This window comes from Eschrichtius robustus, chromosome 3 (genome assembly GCF_028021215.1).
Source record: "Eschrichtius robustus isolate mEscRob2 chromosome 3, mEscRob2.pri, whole genome shotgun sequence".
Taxonomy (NCBI): Eukaryota; Metazoa; Chordata; class Mammalia; order Artiodactyla; family Eschrichtiidae; genus Eschrichtius; species Eschrichtius robustus.
Genome location: NC_090826.1, coordinates 22,853,067 through 22,875,279, shown reverse-complemented (window position 1 = coordinate 22,875,279; position 22,213 = coordinate 22,853,067). Strand labels below are relative to the sequence as shown.

Sequence of the window (22,213 nt, the reverse complement as noted above, 5' to 3'; positions counted from 1 at the left end):
CCCAAAGCCTTTGACCTTGAGCTCAGCCTAGAGGCACCGCCCCCCCATCCTCCCCCCGCCCTCCCCAGACCAGAGGTCCACCCCACTGCAGGGGCCCCATCTCCAGACCAGCGGCCCACTTCCGCCCCACTCCGCGTCGCGGCCCCCGCCCCCGTTAGAACTCCGCATGACCGCCGCCGGGTCACTCCGGAGGGGCGCGCGGCGGGCCGGCCCGGCGGGGTCAGGCGGCGGCGCCACCGCCGGGACCGTCGGACAGGGTGCAGGTGGTGACCCGATCGCGGGCCGTGGCTTCGCGGGCGCGGCCAAAGCTGCCGGGTTCCGGGCGGCCGCAGGGCGTGCGGCAGAGCTGGCGGAAGCAGCGCTTGAAGTTCTCATCGAGGAAGGCGTAGAGCACCGGGTTGAGGCTGCTGTTGGCGTAACCGAGCGCGATGCACAGGTGCAGCGCGGCCACCACGAGCGGGTCGCGGCGGTCAATGTCCACCAGCGTCCAGACGATGACAAAGATGTGGATGGGGGCCCAGCACACCACGAAGGCGCCCACCACCACCAGCACCATGCGCGTGATGCGCCGCAGACTGCGGTCCTTCTCCTTGGAGCCAGAGAGCAGGCGCACGCTGCGCAGGCGCAGCAGCATGAGGCCGTAGCAGACGGTGATGACGAGGATGGGCACAACGAAGGCGAAGAGGAACACGCAGATCTTGGTCACCGTGTCCCAGTACCAGCTGGGGCTGGGGAACTGGAGCATGCACACCACTGCCCCGTCTGGGCCGGGGAAACAAGGAAAGACAGTGGGTGAGGGGCTCGTGGGCCTAAGGACCTTGCCTCCCTGCTCGCCCACCCTTCTCGGCTTAGTCAAGCCCCACTGCCTCCTCCTGGCCTTTTCTCAAGGTGATTCTTCTACCCGGAATGTCCTCCATCACTTCTGCACTTGGTGAACTCCTACTCATCCTTCAAGACCTCAGCAGGATTGGCCCTAACCTAGGAGTTCTGCTTTCTATATTCTCTCCCAGTCCCTTTATCAGCCTCTATGTACATGGGCAGCAGTGACATATCAGCCTCTGTGTACATGGGCAGCAGTGATATAATGATAATGATATAATTTAGCCCAAGCCCACTAAATGACAGTCAGTCATTATGATAACTGAAAACACCCCACACATTTCCAAAGTAGCTCCAATGGGGAAAATATTGCTAGGATTGACTGAGAGAGCATGAGTTAAGAGCAGGGCTCAGGCCCTGCTGTGTGATGTGGCCTTGGGCAAATTATTGAACCTCTACCAGAGCTCCCATAAAGTGGGACTAACAACAGTACCTAAACTCATAGGGTTGTTGTGAGGATTAAATGGGCCATGGCATGGAAAGCATTTAGCACAGTGGGGTTCAAGCACTTGGTGCACTCACAGGGCCGAGGAGCAGAAACATGTGGGAGTCCGGGGGTCAGAGCTAGGGCCAAGGAGGCAGATGTCAGCTTAATGTCAAGAACTTTCTGACTGCCACACTTGTCCAAAGATAAGAGGGGCACCTAGGATGGAATGAGCTCCCTGCTCTGGGAGTGTGGGCTTGGGCTGGATGAGCACCTCAGGGGACGTTATGGGATTCAGATACAGGGCTGAGGCTAGCCCAGGGGACTTCCAGGACCTCTTGGGATTCTGGAATCTGAGGACCCACCCAGTGGACTTGGAGCCTGAGAGTTGTAAGAAAAGGGCTGGGATCCACAGACAGAGTGGGTCCACAGGACATTAGGCTGGCAGGACCCCCACCAATGACTGAACCCAAGGACTTCATTGTACAGATGGCAGAAGCAGGCCCAGAGAGGAACAGCACTTGTCCAAGGTCACACAGCAAGTGGCTTACAGAACTGAGTGCCAATGACACACACTGGGGGAGTGTATGTGTATATGTAAGAGAGTGTGTGTGTGTGGGGGGGGGTTGGGGATGAGGAGGCCCATCTGGCCTGGCCCCAGGAGGGCTGCAGTTAATGGCCTGTAAACTGAAGGCTGAGAGTGAGGGCCCAGCTGGTGAGTCAAGTCTAATCACACAGAGACTATATAAGGCACCAGGAGGTCTACCCTTGTGAGAGTGGAGGGTGGCCAAGAAACCTCCCACCAAGCCTGTTCACTCTCCTACCACAACACAAACCTTCACCCCAGCAGCCAAAAGGAGCAACAGATATGGGGGCAGGAACCTTGGGTTCTAGGCCAGATTCTACCAAATGTCTGGCTATGTGACCCTAAGTAAACCACCTGACCTCTCTGATTCTGTTTTCTTTCGGTCCTATGGAGGTAGGAGTCCCTGCCTTGTCTATCTCACAGGCTTAATCATTCTGATAGCTGCTACTTATTGGGCCTTGACAATGAGCCAGGCCTTGTCCTAAGTCTTTTACACATATAACCTCATTTAATCTTTTCAACACTCCATGACAGAGTGTGGCTCAGATAGGTTAGTGACCAGTGTCTTTGGCACCCTGCTAAACTACTTTTCCCACTTACATCAAGTAGGGGTTATGTGACCAGCCATCACTAGGAAGTGATGCGCCCTGACATTTAAAAGTGGTTGTGCTTCCTCACCACTCCCATATTCATCTGCTGCCCAGATGCCAGCACACTGCATCCAAAACCATCATTTGGAGCCTGGATCCCTGAATGACTGTGTGGAATAAAGCCCCTCCTCCGCTTACTCACATTGGATTGTGATGTGAGTGAGAAACTTCTACTGTGTTAAGCCTTGGAGCTTTGGAGATTGTTACAGCAGCCATCCTGACTGATACAGGTGGTTACTGTACTAATTATCATTTTACTCTGAGGAAATGCACCTGTCATTCTGTGCAGGCCATTCTCTAGGCCTTGCTTTGGTCATCTGGGGCAACGGGATGGAAGGGGATTTGGGATGGGATTGCAGATCTTGTGGCCCGCACTGCTCACTGGTCAGTGACACCCTCACCCCACTGGCTATCCATCCATCTCCCTAAAGGTCAGTCATCCACACATCTAGCCATCTGTAATCCCATTTATAAACTTCCTTTGGCCAGCGACCCATATGACCACCGACCAGTCATGCAGCCTCACAACAGTCCACCATTCACATTCCCATTGGTTGACTATTCACAGTCCCACTGGCCAGGCATCCACACTTTCATTGATCAGCAATCCATACTTCCATTGGTGAGCCACTTACACCCACCCTGGTAAGTGGCCTGCGAACCCACGGAGGCCCGTGAGCTGCCTCCTGTGGTCAGTGACCTGTACCAAGGCTCCCTCCCTCACTCACCCCGGGGGCGGGTCACGGCCATGACCATGATGGGTACACCAACACCCGAGGCCAGGACCCAGATGCAGATGTTGATCAGCTTGGCCTTGGCAGGTGTGCGTAAGTCCAGGGCCTTGACAGGGTGGCAGACGGCAATATAGCGGTCGACACTCATCATGGTGAGCGTGAAGATGCTGGTGAACATATTGTAGTAGTCAATGGAGAGCACAACTTTGCAAAGCAGTTCCCCAAAGGGCCACGTCTCCATCAGGTACTTGGCACTCTGGAAGGGCAGTGTGCTGGTGGCCAGTGCGTCTGCCAAGGCCAGGTTGAAGATGTAGATGTTGGTGGCCGTCTTCATCTTCGTGTACCTTAAAAGGAAGTGCATTTGTAATTTTTCCATTTCACAGATTTCAGTTCCACACGAAACTCAGGGAGGGAAAATGACTTGCCAAACATCACACAAAAGGTCAGGGGCAGAAGTGGGACTAGAACCCGGAACTATCTGATTCAGCATCACTCCTTTCCACTATAACAGATGCAAAAGGAGTTCTCCGGCAGGGGGTAACTTTGGCAGGAGGTATTGGAGGAAAAACCCTTATCTTCCCAGGGGTTCTAAGCAATATGGTTAAAGATAAAGCTGGGCTCCAGAGGAAAACAGGTCTAGGTCCTAATTCTGCCTCTACTATTTATTAGCTGAGTGACTCTAGACTAGTAAGTTGAACTCTCTAAGCCTCAGTGTCCATAACTGTAAAAAACTGTACAGTCCATAACTGTAAAAGTATGCCTTGTCTATCTCACAAGCTTAATCATTCTGATAGCTGCTACTTATTGGGCCTTGACAATGAGCCAGGCCTTGTCCTAAGTCTTTTACACAACCTCATAGGGTTGTTATAAAATTTAATGAGATGATATAGCATTTAGCACTGAGCTCAAAGCATGGTAAGTGCTCAGTATGTGATAGCTGTTATTATTCTTCATATATAAGAATGAAGCTGGGGGCTAGACCAGAGTGACCTGACCCTCTGGCCTCTGCCACTGACCTGGCCTTTTGGGAATATGACTAGCCAGCTCCGAGGAAGCCAGGGCAAACTGGCTGGGGCCTTAGACTGCCTGGGTATTCTCCATGGTAGACCAGGGCTCCCAGTCTATGGTCCCATCCAGACCATCTTATCCCCAGGTAGCTGGACTCACCCAGCTGTGGGGAAGGGGAGCAGGTGACAGAGTCACACATCTGACCCAGGGCATGAGCCCAGGTGTCCAACAGATGTCTGCAACAAGCTGGGCACCCAGAGTTCTGCAACGTCCCTCCATGCTCTATGCTGCCGCCCAGCTGCCTGCACTACAGCTGACCCCTTGTCGGGCCAACATTTATAGTCACAACGCCTCTGTACCAGGGCCTGGGCTGGGCACCGGATAGCCTGGAGGAGGCTAAATACACTGAAATAGACCATCCCCGTGCAGTGTGATCATCACAGAAACACATGCACACTGAGGCAGGGGTAAGGATGCCTTTCATGCCCCTGGAATGATCTGAGAAACCCAGGGAAGGGTTGCATGAGCAACTCCTCACATTTCAGAGCAGGAAGAGCCCTGAGAGATTGAGGGGAAGTGATTTTACTACCGTGTGGTCCAAGGACTCCCAAAGGAATTACCGGAAGAGCCTGTGAGACGTGCAAATTCTTGGACCCCACCCCAGACCTTCTCAATATTTGTTTTTTGGAGGGGGGCCATGCGTGGCACGTGGGATCTTTGCTCCCTGACCAGGGATCGAACCCATGCCCCCTGCATTGGAAGCGCAGAGTCTTAACCACTGGACCACCAGGGAAGTCCCCTTCTCAATCTTAATCTCTGGAAATCAGGCCCGGGAATCTTCATCTTTAACAAGATAACACACACACACACACACACACACACACACACACACACACGATTCTCACGGAGTTTAGTTTGAGAAACAGTATGTAGCCTAAAGCCCACACAGGGGAGAGACGGGAAACTGACCCAAGGTCACAGAGCGACAGCGGCAGAACCAAGGTGAGAACTTGGACCTCCCGGCTCCCAGACTGCTCTCTCCACCCTCCACCAAGGGTGGAAGCACGCTGTGTGCCTCTACTCCTCCGGGCCGGAACCCCCCTGACACCATGCCGAGCCCGGGGCACCCAGGATGAGCACACCCAGTGTGTTTTGAATGACTGAACGAACTCATATCAGCTAAGGCTGTTCCTTCATGAAGGGACTGATTTTTTTGGTTAAAAAAAAAAATTGACTCCTTCATGGTCCTCCAGGGCCAGCATCTGTCCCACTCCCTCCCCAAATAACTGTCATCTGCCCTGGGCTGGAGAAGCAAAAAGTTTTGCTCGGAGACAGCAGAACTGCAAGTCCTGGGAAGTCTGCCTTCAGCGGGTGCAGGAACAGCTGTGTGGGAGGCCGCCTCAACCCCACAGCTGACTTGTCTAATTTCGCTTCTTTTACGCAGAACAATCAGAGGCTGTTCTTTGCTTGCTATTTTGATTTGGGAAGGATCCTTCAATCCCCAGAGGGGGCTGGGACGCTGGGAAGCGGGTGACGAAGCTGCTGTAGCTGGTCCAGGCAGGGCTGAGGCACAGCCGACTCTGGCAGGCGGGGCCCCAGCAGAGGGAGAGGGAGGCCTCCCCTCACAGGCCTCCCCACCACTCCCACGGCTCACAGGCTGTCAAGCCCCGTCCTCCTCCCCTCCTCAGGCAAATCCTGCCACTCTCTGGCTCTCAGCCCCGTAGGGCCTCCCCAAAGTTCCTCCACATTCCACAAACTGGCCCTGACCACCTCTTGGGTCTCAGCTCCCAGAACCTTCCCCCTGATGGATGTGCCCCCCACCCACGATCCCGGCCTCTCTGCTGTTCCTTGGACACATCAAGCCCATCCCACCTCAGGGCCTCCAGACTGCTGCTTGCTCAGCCTGGAACCCTCATCCTCCAAATTTTGCCTGGCTTGTTCCTTCACTTAATTCAGGACTCTATTCAAATATCTCCTCCTCAGAGAAGCTGCCCTGCCCTCTCTATCTTAAGTACCCTCTCTTCCCTCTCTTTACGCTGCTTCCTTCTTCTTTACAGCACGAACCACCACCTGACTTTCTCTTCTTTTCTCTCCCTTTGCCTCTCTCGCCCACGTAAGCTCCCTGAAGGCAGGGCACTTAGCCCACCTCGTTCCCTGCTGTATCGTCAGGCCTACTAATGGTACCTGGCAAATAGCAGGCTCTCAATAGACATTTGTGGTCCAGATGTCTTAGTCCAAGCCCCCTCAGTTCTCACGGGAACCATCACAGCAGGCTCCCTGCCCCACCCTTCATCCTCCACATGAAAAGGTAGATTTTCGCAGGCAGATTCGACTCTACCGCTTACAATCCTTCCATGGCTCCCCACTGCCATCTGGATAAAAACCAAACTCCTCACACTGGCATTCCATCTGGGTAGCCTCCCTTCCCACTGTGCCTGCCCATCACATCCAGCCACATCTGTGGTTCCCTCAGATGCTCGTTCATTCTAGCAAGCCCTCCCTCCTAAGAGACAGCCACTGTGATGGTTTGGCAGGAATCCTTCCAAACCGCATATATGTGGTTTCTGCCAATGTAATACAATTACCTAGTGTTACAGTACGATAATGAAAACACTTGCCCCTCTGCCCTACCCCATCCTCAATTCTCTGTCCTGCTCACCAGAGGCAACCACTTTTAATGTTTTTAATTGTTTTTCTAGTGATTATCTCCATAATTCTAAATAATATGCTTAAATGTCTATTTCTTGATGTATCTGTTTTAGACAGTACCTGTTGAAGTTTGTATTCGGTTAAGCCAGGCTATGCAGAAGCAACAGACAATCCCAAAATCTCAGTGGCTTAACACAAAAAAAAGCTTTATTTCTTACCCTTGCAGAATCCATTCAGTGTCTCCAGCACAACCATATTCCATGAGGCAATTCCAGCCTGCTTCAATCTTGTGGCTCTGCTATCTTAACCCAAGGCCTCCTTGGCCACCACAAAGAAGGGACAGCCACAGGGTCATCTAAGCTTCATTCTAGCTGCAAGACAGTACTTTCACCTGAAGCTGACTGACCAGAACTAGTTATATGGCCCCACCCAACTGCAAGGGGCTGAGAAGTAAGTAGTCTTTCATGTGCCCAGAAGGAGGGAGAACCAAATATTAGTGAACACTACTAAGATCCTCCACAACCCTCTAATATGGTAGATGAGGATTAACTCTCTTACACTACACAACTTCCTCTCTCCATCCTCCCAATATAGTTCTACCACAATTTAAAAATTTTTAGCTAAATTGATATTCAGGGTTTACTTTTTTTCAGGGTTTATATTCTTTTTTTTTCTTTTAAGCTTTTTTTTAAAAATTTTAGGCTGTGTTGGGTCTTCGTTGCTGTGCACAGGCTTTCTCTAGTTGCGGCGAGGGGGGGCTGCTCTTCATTGTGGTGCGCAAGCTTCTCATTGTGGTGGCTTCTCTTGTTGTGGAGCACGGGCTCTAGGCACGTGGGCTTCAGTAGTTGTGGCTCGCGGGCTCTAGAGCACAGGCTCAGTAGTTGTGGCGCACAGGCTTAGTTGCTCTGCGGCATGTGGGATCTTCCCCGACCAGGGCTTGAACCCATGTCCCCTGCATTGACAGGCGGATTCTTAACCACTGAGACACCAGGGAAGCCCCACAAGGTTTACATTCTTATGACTTTGTAGATACTGTCCACTGAGCCAAATGGCATACTATAGTTACATTTATTTTCTAGTACTGATTTTTGTTTTTCCTGGAGTTAATAATTATCTCTTTTTTTCATTTGCTTAGTTCTGTGTACATATTGATAAATCTCTTCAAACACTCCAGCAGACCCATAAAATGCCTTCTCCATGCAGTCACACAATCTATCAGTTCCTTTTGTTTTTCTAGTGAATCCACTTCCTGGAGCTTCCCTCCTCCCCTTTCAATCTGGGACTGGTTGCTTTCTAGACAAGCTGCACACCTGTTTCCTGGGCTACAAGTCTTTTTATCTTGGTTTATGCCCTTATTTTAGTGGAGCATATCCTCTCTAGTCATTTCCTAAGAAAGGGCACATAGGAAGTAAAAATTTTACACCCTTGCATGTCTGAAAATGTCTTTCTTCTATCCTCACTTCTGATTTCATTCATTCTACACAAAAGAGTAGATTGGAAATCATTTTCCCTCAGAAAACTGAAGGCATGGCTCCCTCATTTTCTAGTTTCTAGTATTGTCACTGAGGTATCTGAAACGATTCTGATTCCTGATGTTTTGTATGTAATCTGTCCTCCCCACCCCTGAAACTTTTAGGACCTTCTTTTTATTCCCGGTATTCTGACATTTGTGATGATGTGCCTTAGGATGGCTCTTTTTCATTAGGTCCTCTCAGTCTGAGGTTTATGCCCTTCAGTATACAATGTCCTCTCATCATTTCTTTGATCACTTCCTCCCCTCTGCTTTCTCTGGAATCCCTGGACAATCTGGTAGTCAGATATCGGGTCCCCTGGATTGATCATCTAATTTTCTTATCTTTTTTATTTTCCATCTTTTTGGTCCATCTTCTGGGAAATTTCCTTTTCATTACCTCTCAACCTTTCTACTGACTTTTTTAAACTTTGTTTTGTCTCTCATGTTTTATTTTCCCAGTGCACTTTCTTCTCTTATTGTTCCTTTTTATATAGCATTTATAGCATCTTATTTCATGGGTATAATATCTTCTCTACTCTCCCTGAGGATACTAATAATTTTTGTTTTGTATTTTCTTCTGCTCTCTGCATTGTCTATCTGCTTCAAACATTTTTCTTTATTTGTCTGCTTTGGCTTCCCTCTTTTGTCCTGGAGACTTCCTTCAAATATCCTGTGATATGTGACTAAAGGTTGGTCTTTGAGTGAAGCACTAATTAACTAATTGATAGCTCTTGGGGTGGGGGGCTGTCAACTGGTGTGCTTCATTCTACGGGGATTGAATGAAGATCTGGCTTTTACACTAGGAACATTTAAATATCAGTGTCTGTAGGTCTCTTCTTTGGGGCCTTCAGAAGAGAATCCTCCTATTTCCTGCCTGGGGAGCACACTTCTGGCTGTCAGGATTCTGGTCAGCTGTCAGAGCTGGAGAAGGGGTCTGGGAAACCTCCATTTTTTTCCTTTGGCATCTCACTCTGACCCTTTCTGTGTCTACTGGTCCCAAGTTCAGTTCCTCCAGGTTAACTTCTCCAAGGAAAACACCCTGACCTCCTGCAGAGCGGAAGGGTGGCCACCTGACTGTGCAGGGTACAAGGGATGGGGGACTAAGGGTCTCACTGCTCTCTCTATAGGTAATCAATTCCCTGCCCCTGTTTTCAGCCCCACACCTCACCCCTTCTTAGCCTGTTCCTCCTCTTTGAATTGCTTTTCATCATCCAAATATGTGTTGCCATACCTTAAAGAACATAAACTGAGGCACAAGAGATGAAGTGACTTTGCCCAAGGTCACATGGCCATTAAGTGGTAGAGCTGGTATTTAACTCAGGAAGTCTAGGGCCAACACCTGGTAATGACTTGGCTATTCTGCCCCTCCATGGTTGTTACCTTCCTTCCTCCTCCACATTCCAAAAAGTCAAGGAATGTGAGCTTATTATAAGCTGAGGTTTGTTCACTCATCCAACAGGTATTAATCGAGCAGCTGGTATGTGCCAGGCACTGAGTAACGGATATAGGAGTAAAGATGGCAGTCTGACTTCTTGAAATTTATGGTCTCAGGGAGGGGGCAGACACTGAACAAACTGCTGCACTTTTTAGGCAGGGGAGTGATGTGGTTTGATTTATGTGTGTTTCTCAAAAGATCATTCTGACTACTGTGTGGAGGCTAGTTGTAGGGCAGAGCAAGAATGGGCGAGAGAATGAATTTCCTAGGAAGATAAATTACTTATTTCCCCACATCTCAAAATCCTACTGTTGGTCTCTAATTCCTTTTTTTTTTTCCTATTTCAAAAAGTTGTAGATATGACATTAGACCCTTATATTATACCATATTTAAAACATAACTCAAAATGGATATAAGACCTAAATGTAAGAGCTAAAACAATAAAACTCTTAGAAGAAAACATAGAGGGAAAGTTTTGTGCACTGGATTTGGCAGTGACTTCTGGGATATGACACCAAAAGCACAGGCAACAAAAGAAAAAATAGATAAACTGGACTACATCAATAGTCAAAGTTGGGGCTTCCCTGGTGGTGCAGTGGTTAAGAATCCGCCTGCCAAGGCAGAGGACATGGGTTCGAGCCCTGGTCCGGGAAGATCCCACATGCCGCGGAGCAACTAAGCCTGTGTGCCACAACCACTGAGCCTGCGCTCTAGAGCCCGCATGCCACAACTACTGAAGCCCATGCGCCTAGAGCCCATGCTCCGCAACAAGAGAAGCCACCACAATGAGAAGCCCGTGCACCTCAACGAAGAGTAGCCCCTGCTCGCTGCAACCAGAGAAAAGCCACACGCAGCAACAAAGACCCAACACAGCCAAAAAATAAAATAAAATAAAATGATAAAATAAATAAATGTATTAAAATAAAAAAGTCAAAGCTCTTACGCATCAAAGGACACTATCAACAGAGTGAAAAGGCCATCCACAGAATGGGAGAAAATATTTGCAAATCACATATCTGATAAGGGGTTAATATCCAGAATATATAAAGAACTCCTACAACTCAGCAATAAAAAAGCAAACAACTGGATTTAAAATATGGGTAAAGGACTTGAACAGACATTTCTCTAAAGATATTCAAACGACCAATAAGCACATGAAAAGATACTCAACATTGGGCTTCCCTGGTGGCTCAGTGGTTAAGAATCCACCTGCCAATGCAGGGGACATGCGTTCGAGCCGTGGCCCGGGAAGTTCCCACATGCCGCGGAGGAACGAAGCCCGTGCGGCACAACTACTGAACCTGCGCTCTAGAGCCCACGAGCCACAACTACGGAAGCCCGCGTGCCTAGAGCCCATGCTCCGCAACAAGAGAAGCCACCACAATGAGAAGCCCGCGCACTGCAACGAAGAGTAGCCCCCGCTCACCACAACTAGAGAAAGCCTGCAAGCAGCAACGAAGACCCACCGCAGCCAAAAATAAATAAATAAAATTAATTAATTAATTTTAAAAAATCATATTAAAAAGCTATAAAAAAAAGATACTCAACATCATTAATCATTAGAGAAATGCAAATCAAAACCACAATGAGATACCACTTAGGATGGCTACTATTAAAAAAAAAACACCAGAAAATAACAATTGTTGATGAGGATGTGAAGGAATTAGAACCCTTGTGCACTGTTGGGTGAATGTACAATGGTGCAGCCACTGTGAAAAACAGCATGGCAATTACTCAAAAAATTGAAAATAGAATTGCTATATGATCCAGCAATTCCACTTCCAGGTATATATCCAAAAGAATTAAAAGTAGGGTCTTGAAGAGATATCTGTACACCCATGTTCAAAGTAGCATCATTCACAATAACCAAAAGGTACCCATTGACGAATGAATGGATAAACAAAATGTGGTCTATACATTCAATGGAACATTATTCAGCCTTAAAAAGGGAGGAAATTCTGACACACGCTACAACACAGATGAGCCTTAAGGACATTGGGCCAAGTGAAATAAGCCACCCACAAAAAGACAAAAACCTCTATGATTCCACTCATATGAGGTACTTAGATTAGTCAGTCATAGCAGCAGAAAGTAGAATGATGGTGGTTGCCAGGGGCTGGGGGAAGAGGGAAATGGGGAGTTATTATTTAATGGGTACAGAGCCTCAGTTTGAGAAGATAAAAAAAAGTTCTGGACATGGATGGTGGTGATGGCTGCACAACAGTGTGAATGTACTTAACGTCAGTGAACCGTACACTTAAAAACTGTTAAAATGGTAAAGTTTATGTTATGTGTATTGTACCGCTATAAAAAAAGAAGCTGTGGCTATAATCAAGTGCTCTCACTGTGTCTGTTTTCTAAGCTAGAGAGTTTGGTGAGGGAGTCCTTTAGAGCCACTCGGATCTTAGCTCCTCAACATACTTAGCTGTGTGATCTTGAATATATTACTTCACCTCTCTGAAGCTGTTTCCCTCATTGGTAATTTCAGTGTAATCATGCTTTTTAGGAGCCAACACATGTGAAAGCGTCTAGCTTACTAGCCAGCACACAAACAAGAATTAGCAGCCCTTTTGGGTTTATTTCCCCTGATATTTTTTGCTTTTTTTTCTCATAGAATTCAATCCTCTATGGATTGGACCTAACCCTGGGGGTGAACTCTACTGCCTCTGCAATGCCTTGGGAAGCTCTTTGGTTTTTTTCTAGGTCAAAATCCCCTTTAAGCTCATCTTGAATCCCATAGCCACTGGGGAATTTGCTCCCAACCATCCTTCTCAGACCCCACAGAGGCTACCCTTATATGAAGCACCAAGTGGCCGACCATGTTGGTTTCAGAGCCCTAAATCTAGTCCATCATCTGTCAAACAAGCCCCCCTGGCAGGGAAGAACACAACCACCTCTACCATTTTCCTTCAATTTGATGGCAACCGGGCATGTTCTCTGACTGACGCACAACCCGGGCCACATTAAATCCACACAGGCTCCTGGGTCTCTGGACAGCTGGGCTTCTCAACCGACAAGGAAGCTCCTAGTAAGAATTTCCTCCCCCAGGCAAAGCCAGGGCAGCGTGCTGACGTCTTAATGCCTGGTGCCCAGAAGAAGGCTGAAACGGTCTCTCCTTTGTACAGGGCCTTGATGGGACTAGTCTGACAGCTTTGGGCGGGTGGTTTGTTTTCTTTAAGCAATATTCTCTGTCTTTTCTTTCATGTACCAGGCACTATGCCAAAAGCAGTGAATGCATGATTTCATTTCATCCTCACTGCAACCCTGAGTGTTAAGACCATGCATGGAACGTCCCCGTTCTACAGAGGAGCTAAGTTAGATGGCTCATACAAAGACAGGCGGCTAGGAAGTGACAATGGCAGCATTCAAACTCAGACTTGGTTTCCAGAGCCCACACTTATAAGCACTCGAGTCTGTACGTCACGGTTCACTGTCCCCCCGCCACCTGCCACCTGCGCTAGCTTATCACACGTTGGCCAAGGGGAGGGGGCCAGTCTGGAGGCCGGGACCAAAGGGAGGGAACTGGTCCAGAGGTGGGCTGCCTCCAGAGCCTTCGCCTGTTTTCACACATTCCTCAACCCTGCGAGGGTTTGGAGATCTGCTCACAGCCCAGGCAGGGTCGGGGAGAGACAGACTTATAAACATCAGAACGATGTCACAGTCACCGCGACGGGGCTCAGTGGGGCAAGGAGAAGAGGTCAATTCAGGACAAAACGTACACCTCTGGTCACAAGGGGGTGGCAACCAGTATTGTGGTACAACAACTACGTGCCAGGTCTTTCTCAGGCATGATTTTATGTACTTCTTACACCTGTGTTTTGTTTTCTTAATGGATAATAGACATTTGTTGGACATTGACTCTTTGCCAGGCACTGGGAAAGCATTTTACATCATTTAATCTTCCTAGCACCCCTACAGAGTAGACAGTATTTATCATTTCCGATTTATAGAGAGCAGTAAAGGAACTTGTCCACGGTTGCAGTCAGAGGCTGAGCGGAGATTCAAACCCCGTGCTCTTCCCCGAGACCCCGGTGCCTTGCTCTGGACTTCAGTTTCAGCTTCTCCCCCGAGGACCCAAATTGTGCGCCCCTCACGTATTCTCTTTGACGAGGAAAACATAAGGTCCCGAAGGCGTGGCATTGTCTTGGTCACCACTATGTGCCTGGGACTTCCAGCAGCGCCCAGCTCAGAGCAGGTGCTCAAAACACATCTGTTAGGAAATTCCCTGGCGGTTCAGTGGTTAGGACCGGGCGCTTTCACTGCTGGGGCCCAGGTTCAATCCCTGGTCGGGGAACTAAGATCCTACAGGCGCGGCCAAAAAACCAAAAAAACAGAAAACAAACAAAAAAAACACATCTGTTGAATGAATGAACATCAACGTGTCTGTCCTCCACACTAGACTGGGACGTGCTGCAGGCAGGAACCGTGTCCCCTTCATGCTGTGCAGAGAGGACATAGTGTTTACTGGAGGACTCCCTGTGGGACAGAGAGTCAGGAGCACTGATTCTTGGAAGTACCCAGTCACAGACCCAAGAGCTTTGGGACAAATTAGGACAGCTCTTCCTCCCGCCTCCCCCTCTCTCCCTTCCTCCCCTCCTCCCTTCTATCCTTAACCTGGACCAACCCAGGTCCCCTGAAGGACACCTGGGCCTGACCCTGTCTGCCCTGAATCTGCAGTGACTCAGCTCTGCCACTGCAAAGGGAAATGTTGTCAGATCATTTACCCAAAGCAGCTCATTTGTTTTTAACTAAACTGAGGGGTATTTTTTTTTCCTCTTACGCACAAGAGCTCATGGGGGTCAAAGCCGGGGCAAGAGACCTAAAAACAATAACAGCAAGAGCAACAAGCTAAGAGCACCAACCCTCTGTCTGACCGACCTTATGGCACCTTAGGAAACAAATCAAACAAAATGCTTGAGCCTAGATCAAAACTCATTTGGTCCCAAACAGCGTGGACTGCTGGAGCATTTAGAGTTAATTTTATTCCCCAATGTTTTGTGGAATAAAATTAACTCCCCAATGTTTTGTGAGATCTCAGAAATAACAGCTGCTCACTATAAAAGGTCCAAACAATACAGAATCACTTCATAAAGAAAATTTAAAAACCAACATCAATAGTACAGACTATCATTAACAGACAACAGGCAAACACACAGGCCCTGTTTTATATAAATGGGATCTGGTTCTAACATTATTAAATAACCTGTTTCTTTCTTCTCAAAAATATGCTGTGACCATCTTTCTATATCCACAGATACAAATTAATATAATTTTTGGTGACCGATTGTTATTCTAGTTTAGAGGTCAACAGGCTTTTTCTGTAAAGAGCCAGAGAGTAAATAGTTTAGGCTTGGTAGGCCTAAATATTTGATAGGCAGGCCTAGATGCATATTCTTCTGTTTCTTGCTTTTGTTCTTCTTCTTTTTTTTTTACAAGCCTTTAAAAGTGTAAAAACCATCTTTAGCCCAAGGACCATACAAAAACAGACTACAGGCTAGAGCTAGTCTCACTTATAGACACTAAAGCTCCTAAATAGTTACTTAAGAAATCCCCCTTTAAAAGACATGTAGGTTGTCTCTGCTTTTTTGTTATTATAAATAATAGTGTGATAAACATCTTTGTGCACACGGATATCTGATGGTTTCCCTGGGGAAAATTCCTAGAATCTCAGAGATAGAAGGAAACTTCACAGTGAGGGCATTCCCTCTGTGGCACTCCAAATGGCTACGCAGCTTCTGCTTGAGTATATCCAGAGACAGGGAACTCACCACCTGTAGGCACAGTCCATCCTATTGTTGGGACCACTCACAGGATAACAACTTCTTCGTTTTATTTGAGCTGAAAACTGCCTCCTTCTCACCTGGCACCATTTTTCCTGGTTCTGCTCACAGAATCACAGAATCTAAACCTAACCCTTCTCCCTTCCACGTGTTGGAAAATAAAGATATTAACAGTACACAGGGGCTTCCCTGGTGGCACAGTGGTTGAGAATCCGCCTGCCATTGCAGGGAACACGGGCTCGATCCCTGGTCTGGGAAGATCCCACATGCCACGGAGCAGCTAAGCCCGTGCACCACAACTACCTAGCCTACGCTCTAGAGCCCGTGAGCCACAACTACTGAGCCCGTGTGCCGCAACTACTGAAGCCCGCGCTCCTAGAGCCCGTGCTCCACAATGAGAGAAGCCACCACAATGAGAAGCCTGTGCACCACAACGAAAACCCAATGCAGCCAAAAATAAATAAATAAAATAAATAAATTTATTAAAGAAAAACAAACGGTACACACTTCACCCAGCTATGATGAGACCTGAGTTAGTACAAGTGCTCAGTATGTGTTAGGGGTATGGCTGGTTGGTGAGCTGCCTTCTCACGCCATGTAGCCATTCTTTGGAGCCCTCATCTCAGTTGGGCCTCATGCATTCAAGAGTGTGATTCTCTGAGTAAAAATGATACCACCTTCTAGGTTAAGGGAGGGCCCAAGATGATGCAGGTAAATCACATCACAGGCACTCAGGCCAGGCCTTGTCCCATCTCTCCAGGCAAGTAAGGGAGGCCAAATCCATTTTCTGTGGGATCTATAACCTCAAAGTCATTAATGTAGACACATGTCACAACAGGAAGGGTGGCCTCTGTGGACACGTTTTCAGGTTTCCGCCCCATGGCTGGCTGTATTCACCATACCCAGATGTGGCAGGGTGGGGGTGGGTGGGAGGGTTCTTTTTTTTTTTTTCTTTTTTTACTTGTTTTTCTTTTCTTTTTTTTTTCCAGATGTGGTTTTTGCGTATTTATTACCTCACTGACATCACTGCTGGTGGAACACCAGCTTAAGCCACACCCCCTGTCACTCATGGTCCCCAGACTGGCCTCCCTAGCTCACAACTTTGTTCCTCTCCTACTTTTTTTATTTGCACCACGTGGCAAGCAGGATCTTAGTTCTCTGACCAGGGATCAAACCGGCACCCCCTGCAGTGGAAGCACAGAGTCTTAACCACTGGACCACCAGGGAAGTCCCCCTCTCTTTCTACTTCTAAGCCGTTCCAGAAATTCCCCGCTCCCTGCACCTCCAGCAGATACCGTCACCACCAAGGCTTTAATAACTGTAGTGGGTTGAATGATGGCCCCTAAAAAACAGGTCCACGTCCCAACCCCCAGAACCTGTGAACGTGGTCTTATTTGGAAAAAGGATCTTTACATATGTAATTAAGTTAAGGATCTTGAGACCACCCTGGATTATATGGGTGGGCCCTAACTCTGATGACAAGTGTCTTTGTAAGAGACACACAGCACACAGGGAGAAGAGAAGGCCATGTGAAGATAGAAGCAGAGATTAGAGATAAGAGCGATGCAGTCACAAGCCAAGGACTGCTGGCGCCACCAGGAGCTGAAGAGGAAAGGAAGGATTCGCCCCAAGAGCCCTCAGAGGGAGTGCAGCCCTGAATACACTATTTGGACTTTTGGCCTCCAGAACTGTAAGAGGGTAAACTTCTGTTGTCTTAAGCCATTAAGTTCGTGGTAATGTGTTACGGCAGCTCTAGGAAACTGATACAGTAAAACCGCAGCCAAGGAGTAGCATGGACTTTGGCACCAGACACACCTAGATTTAAGCCCCAGCTCGACCTCTCACTGTGTGACCTTGGGCGAGTTCTAACTTCTCTGAGCCTCTGTATGCTCCTCTGTGAAGTGGGTATAAGCATCCTACTTCTCGAGGGTGTGGTGAGTGTGGAATGAGTTCATGCCTACGATGTCCCTAGCACACTGCCTGGCACACTCATATCATAGTGGCTTCTCTTCTTGTCCAGATGAGGAAAATGGGCCCAGAATGACACCTGATGAGCTGCCCTGGGGTCCCAGGCTCCTGACTCCTTTCCTGGCCCTTGGTAACCTACTACCATTGGGGTGGGACACACAGCCCTGTGCTGGAACTTCAACACTAGAAGAGGCTCTGATCTAACACTGAGTTCAAACCTCCTCTCCCACTTTACAGATAGGGAAACTGAGGCCTGGAGAGGGAAAGACAAGTGTGCAATGTTACACAGGGTATCGGTTTCCCTGACTTCTGAGAGCCCAAGGTCTTTCTACTTCTCCAAGCTGCCCTCCCAGGAGCTAAGTCTCAGATGAGGGTTCAAGGTGGCTGAGGCCAAAAAGAAACAGGGGCTCCTATCAAGGCTTCAGAATTCCTGACAAGGCCCTGGCCTACATTCTATGTCCCTGTGTCCAGTGATTAACCAATGTAGGGTAGGTCCATGGATGGAACTGTTCCCATTACTGTCATCACCTTTGCCACCATCTCCATCACAGCAGCTACACTGACTCAGTGCTTACACAGGCCTGATGTATTCTACTGTGTCCTACCATGACATTTACATAGATTATCTCATTTAATCACTCCAACAACCTTATGAAATTGCTACTATTATCATCTTCATACAGAGGAGGAAGGTGAGCCTTGGAGCGCGTACTGGGTTGAACAGTTGCCCTCAAAATTCATGTCTACTTAGAACCTCAGAATGTGACCTTATTTGGAATTAGGGTCTTGGCGGATGTAATTCATTAAGATGTGGTCATACTAGATTAGGGTGGGCCCTAAATCCAATATGATGCAGAGACACACACAGAGGGACATGGCCATGTGAAAACAGAGGCAAAAATTGGAGTGATACAGCTGCAAGCTCAAGGGATACCAAGGATTGCGGGCAACCACCAGAAGCTTGGCAAGGAATGATTCTTCCCCAGAGCCTTCAGAGGGAGCATGGCTCTGCTGATTTCAGACTTCTAGCCTCCGAACTATAAAGAAAACATTTCTGTTGTCTTAAACCACCTAGTTTATGGTAATTTGTTATGACAGCCCTAGGAAACTGATACAGAGGGGTTAATCATCTTGCCAGCCATGGCCTAAAACACAGAAGCAATGTCTGCTGAAATTGCTCCACTCCACAGCTCTCCCAGCATAACAACTTTTTTCATCAGGAATACAGAATGTTGGCACTGAAAGGAAAGATGGCTGATGAGAGTATTTACTGAGCATTTACTATGCGCCAGCTGCCCTGCTAAGGGCCATATGGGTGTTCACTATCCCACTGAATCTACACAACCATCACAGGAGGTGAGCATTATTCTCCCCATTTTACAGGTGAGCAATGTTGAGGCTCAGAGGGATGAAGTAACTTACCCAAAGTCCCGCAGCTGCGAGTGGCAGGGCCTAGGTTAGGCCTGGGTTGACTCCAAAACCCAGAGTCCTGACTTCTACCCCATCTTCTCCCTGTCTGTCAAGTTCAACCCCTTTGTTTTACAAATGAAGAAACCAAGGCAGAGCTACAGCAGTGATCCCAAAGGCTCTGCCCACGCTGGGGGAGAAACAGTTTAAATAAAACAACTGCCAGCCAACCAGGGTCCAGCTGGGGCTCCCTCTATTTGTAGACAAAGGGTGGTTGCTCTTCTGGCTGGCAAAACAAGCAGGGCTGGGCAGCAAGCGCTGGGAGCTACAACCCTGCCCACCATTTCACGGGAGTGGCGAGAGGCCAGAAATGAATTGGCTATCTCAGTTTTGGCAAAGCCTGAGGAAGGAAAGTGGTTAATTATAACGAGACCCAGCGAGTGTGTCGCAAGAGAAGATTAAGGACTGGAACACGGCTATACAGAGCTCCTGAGCCGCACAGGAGTGGGGAGGCCGACCAGGGCACGCTCAGCAATAAACAGGGCAGACACCTTGTTCGGTTCAGTTCAAGAACCACAACATGCTCGTGGGATGCAGGGAAGAGAAGCTCTTCTCCATCACCCTGGCTCTGCTTCCGGCATAAGGATGGCTGGACCAGGGCATGGGGCAGCCAGACCCAACGGAAGCCCTGAGAAAGCAGATTTCCTTAAGGGTGGCATGTTGGCCCATGGGTCTCTGGAAATAGGACGTCCCTCCTACAAACACGTACTGACATGCTGCATGAGTGTCAGACCCTAGGCTGGGGCTCCAGCTACAAACAAAGGATGCTTGCTCCACCCCACACCCCCTCATTCAGGGAGAGAGAGAGAAATGAGCGATCAGCGGTTTGAAAAGTATATGGTCTCTGATGGGGGACACACAGGACACTGTGGGAACACAGAGGAGGCATCAAAGAAGGCTCCCTGGAGGAAAGACTTACTAAGCCGAAAAGTAAGGGGTTTCTCTAGAGGAAACAGAGGCCTGAGGTTCCTACATGTCTTCTTTCCCTCTTGTAGTTGGGGGATTTTTATTATAGATCCCAAGAACCCCACAGAGGGAATTTCATTAACAAAGTGCCAACTAGATATTTAAGAAACACTCAGTGATGCCTCCTCAGAGTCAGGGATTGAGCTAGGAAACAGGATAGGAGATGAAGGGGATGCAGTTCCTGCCCTCCAGGAGCCACCAGTGTAAAATGGACGTCAAACACAGGAACAAGCAATTACACTACAACCAGAAAACACCCATTTCAAGACCATCAATGTTTGTGTCTCCCCTTTTCCTATATGACAGGCACTGGATGAAGGTACTTGATTTACATCATTGCACTTAATCCTCACAACAAATGACGGTAGTAAGCACTATCACTGCATTTGGCAGACAAGGGGACTCTGAGGCTCAGAGAGGCAGATAAACTTGCCCAAGGTCACACAGCCTATAGGTTGTAGGACCAGGACTCAAGCCCAGGTCTGTCTGACCCTGTGATGGTAATTCATTTTATGTGTCAAAGTGGCTGGGCTATAGTACCCAGTTATTTAATAAAACACTAATCGAGGTGTTGCTGTGAAGGGATGTTGTAGATGTCATTAACATCTGCAGTCAGTTGACTTTAAGGAGATTATCCATGATAATGAGGGTCTGCCTTAAGAGCAAAACTGAGGTTTCCCAGAGGAAGAAGAAATTCCTCCTGTCGACCGCAGCATCAGCTCTTGCCTGAGAGTTGCCAGCCTGCCAGCCCGCCCTACAAATTTCAGACTTGCCTAGCCAGACCCCACAATTGCATCAGCCAATTCCTCAAAATATATCTTACTGGTCTTTTTGCTTTTCTGGTAGGACCTTGACTGATACAGACCCGAAAGCCATGCTCTAGGCTAAGGATGGTGCCAGGAAGCCGCACCATCTCCTCACCCGGAAAAGGACAATGACAACCGCCACCACGCTGGGTTGTTTCAGGGGTCCAGTGTGATGAGAGGCAGCGTGATCAAATGGAGAGGGCAGGCCCTGCAATCACTTACTAACCTTGGTGTCCTTGGGCAAAAGTCTTATATCCCTGAGCCTCAGCTTCTTCATCTGTAAAACAGGCAGATGGTTCCTACCTCACAGAAGTGTCGTGAAGATTAAGTGAGATTTTGCATGGACGGTCTCCTGTATGGAGCATTGTAATATGGCCAAAACAGATGCTTGGGACTTCCCTAGTGGCACAGTGATTAAGAATCCGCCTGCCAGTGCGGGGGACACAGGTTCGAGCCCTGGTCCGGGAAGATCCCACATGCCGTGGAGCAACTAAGCCCGTGCGCCACAACTACTGAGCCTGCGCTCTACAGCCCACGAGCCACAACTACTGAGCCCACGTGCCAAAACTACTGAAGCCCAACATATTGTATGATTTCATTTATATTAAATGTCCAGATTTGGCAAACCTATAGAGACAGAAAGTAGATTGGTGGTTACCCAGGCCTGGGGCAGGGCGTGGTAAGGGAGTGACTATTCGTGGTTATGGGGTTTCTTTTTGAGGTGATGAAAATGTACTAAAATTGGTTGTGATGATGGTTACACAACTCTGTTGCTATACTTTAAATGGGTGAATTGTATGGTATGTGAATTATATCTCAATAAAACTTTTATATTTAAAAAAGGTAAAAAAAAAACAAACAAAAAATCTACTGAAGCCCATGTGCCTAGAGCCCGTGCTCTGCAATATGAGAAGCCACCGCAATGAGAAGCCCTCACACCGCAACGAAGAGTAGCCCCCACTCTCCGCAACTAGAGAAAGCCCGTACAGCAACGAAGACCCAATGCAGCCAAAAATAAATACATAAATAAATAAATGTATTTAAAAAAAGAAAATAACGCACGCTCATTTTTGCCACAGTTGTCATTGGTGAATTCTTAATTATTTTGAGTACTTACCATTGCCAAGTAAATGTCCCAATCCCATAATTCCATGTAAAAAATTGCCCTCAAGTTTTTCATTCTTAGTGACCTTATATGGATGCTACAGTTTGCCTAATCTGTACCCTCCCACACACACACACCCCCAGCCCCACGCCTCACCCACCAGGGCCACTCCTTGAGGACAATGGGCAAGGCAGGCCCCGTTCAGACCGCTTCACACACATTCTCTCCTTTGACTCACACCCA

General features: G+C 48.2%; 1 protein-coding gene across 1 annotated transcript in view; it reads right to left on the bottom strand.

The window, feature by feature from the left end:
* Window positions 1–220: 220 nt before the first annotated feature.
* Window positions 221–22,213, bottom strand: part of OPRD1 (opioid receptor delta 1) — a 34,378-nt gene continuing 12,385 nt past the window's right edge. Inside the window, exons 2-3 of the mRNA XM_068537835.1 lie at window positions 3,268–3,617; window positions 221–762 (exon numbers count right to left, since the gene is read on the bottom strand). Coding sequence (XP_068393936.1) covers window positions 221–762; window positions 3,268–3,617 — 892 coding nt within the window. The remainder of the gene's footprint in view (window positions 763–3,267; window positions 3,618–22,213) is intronic.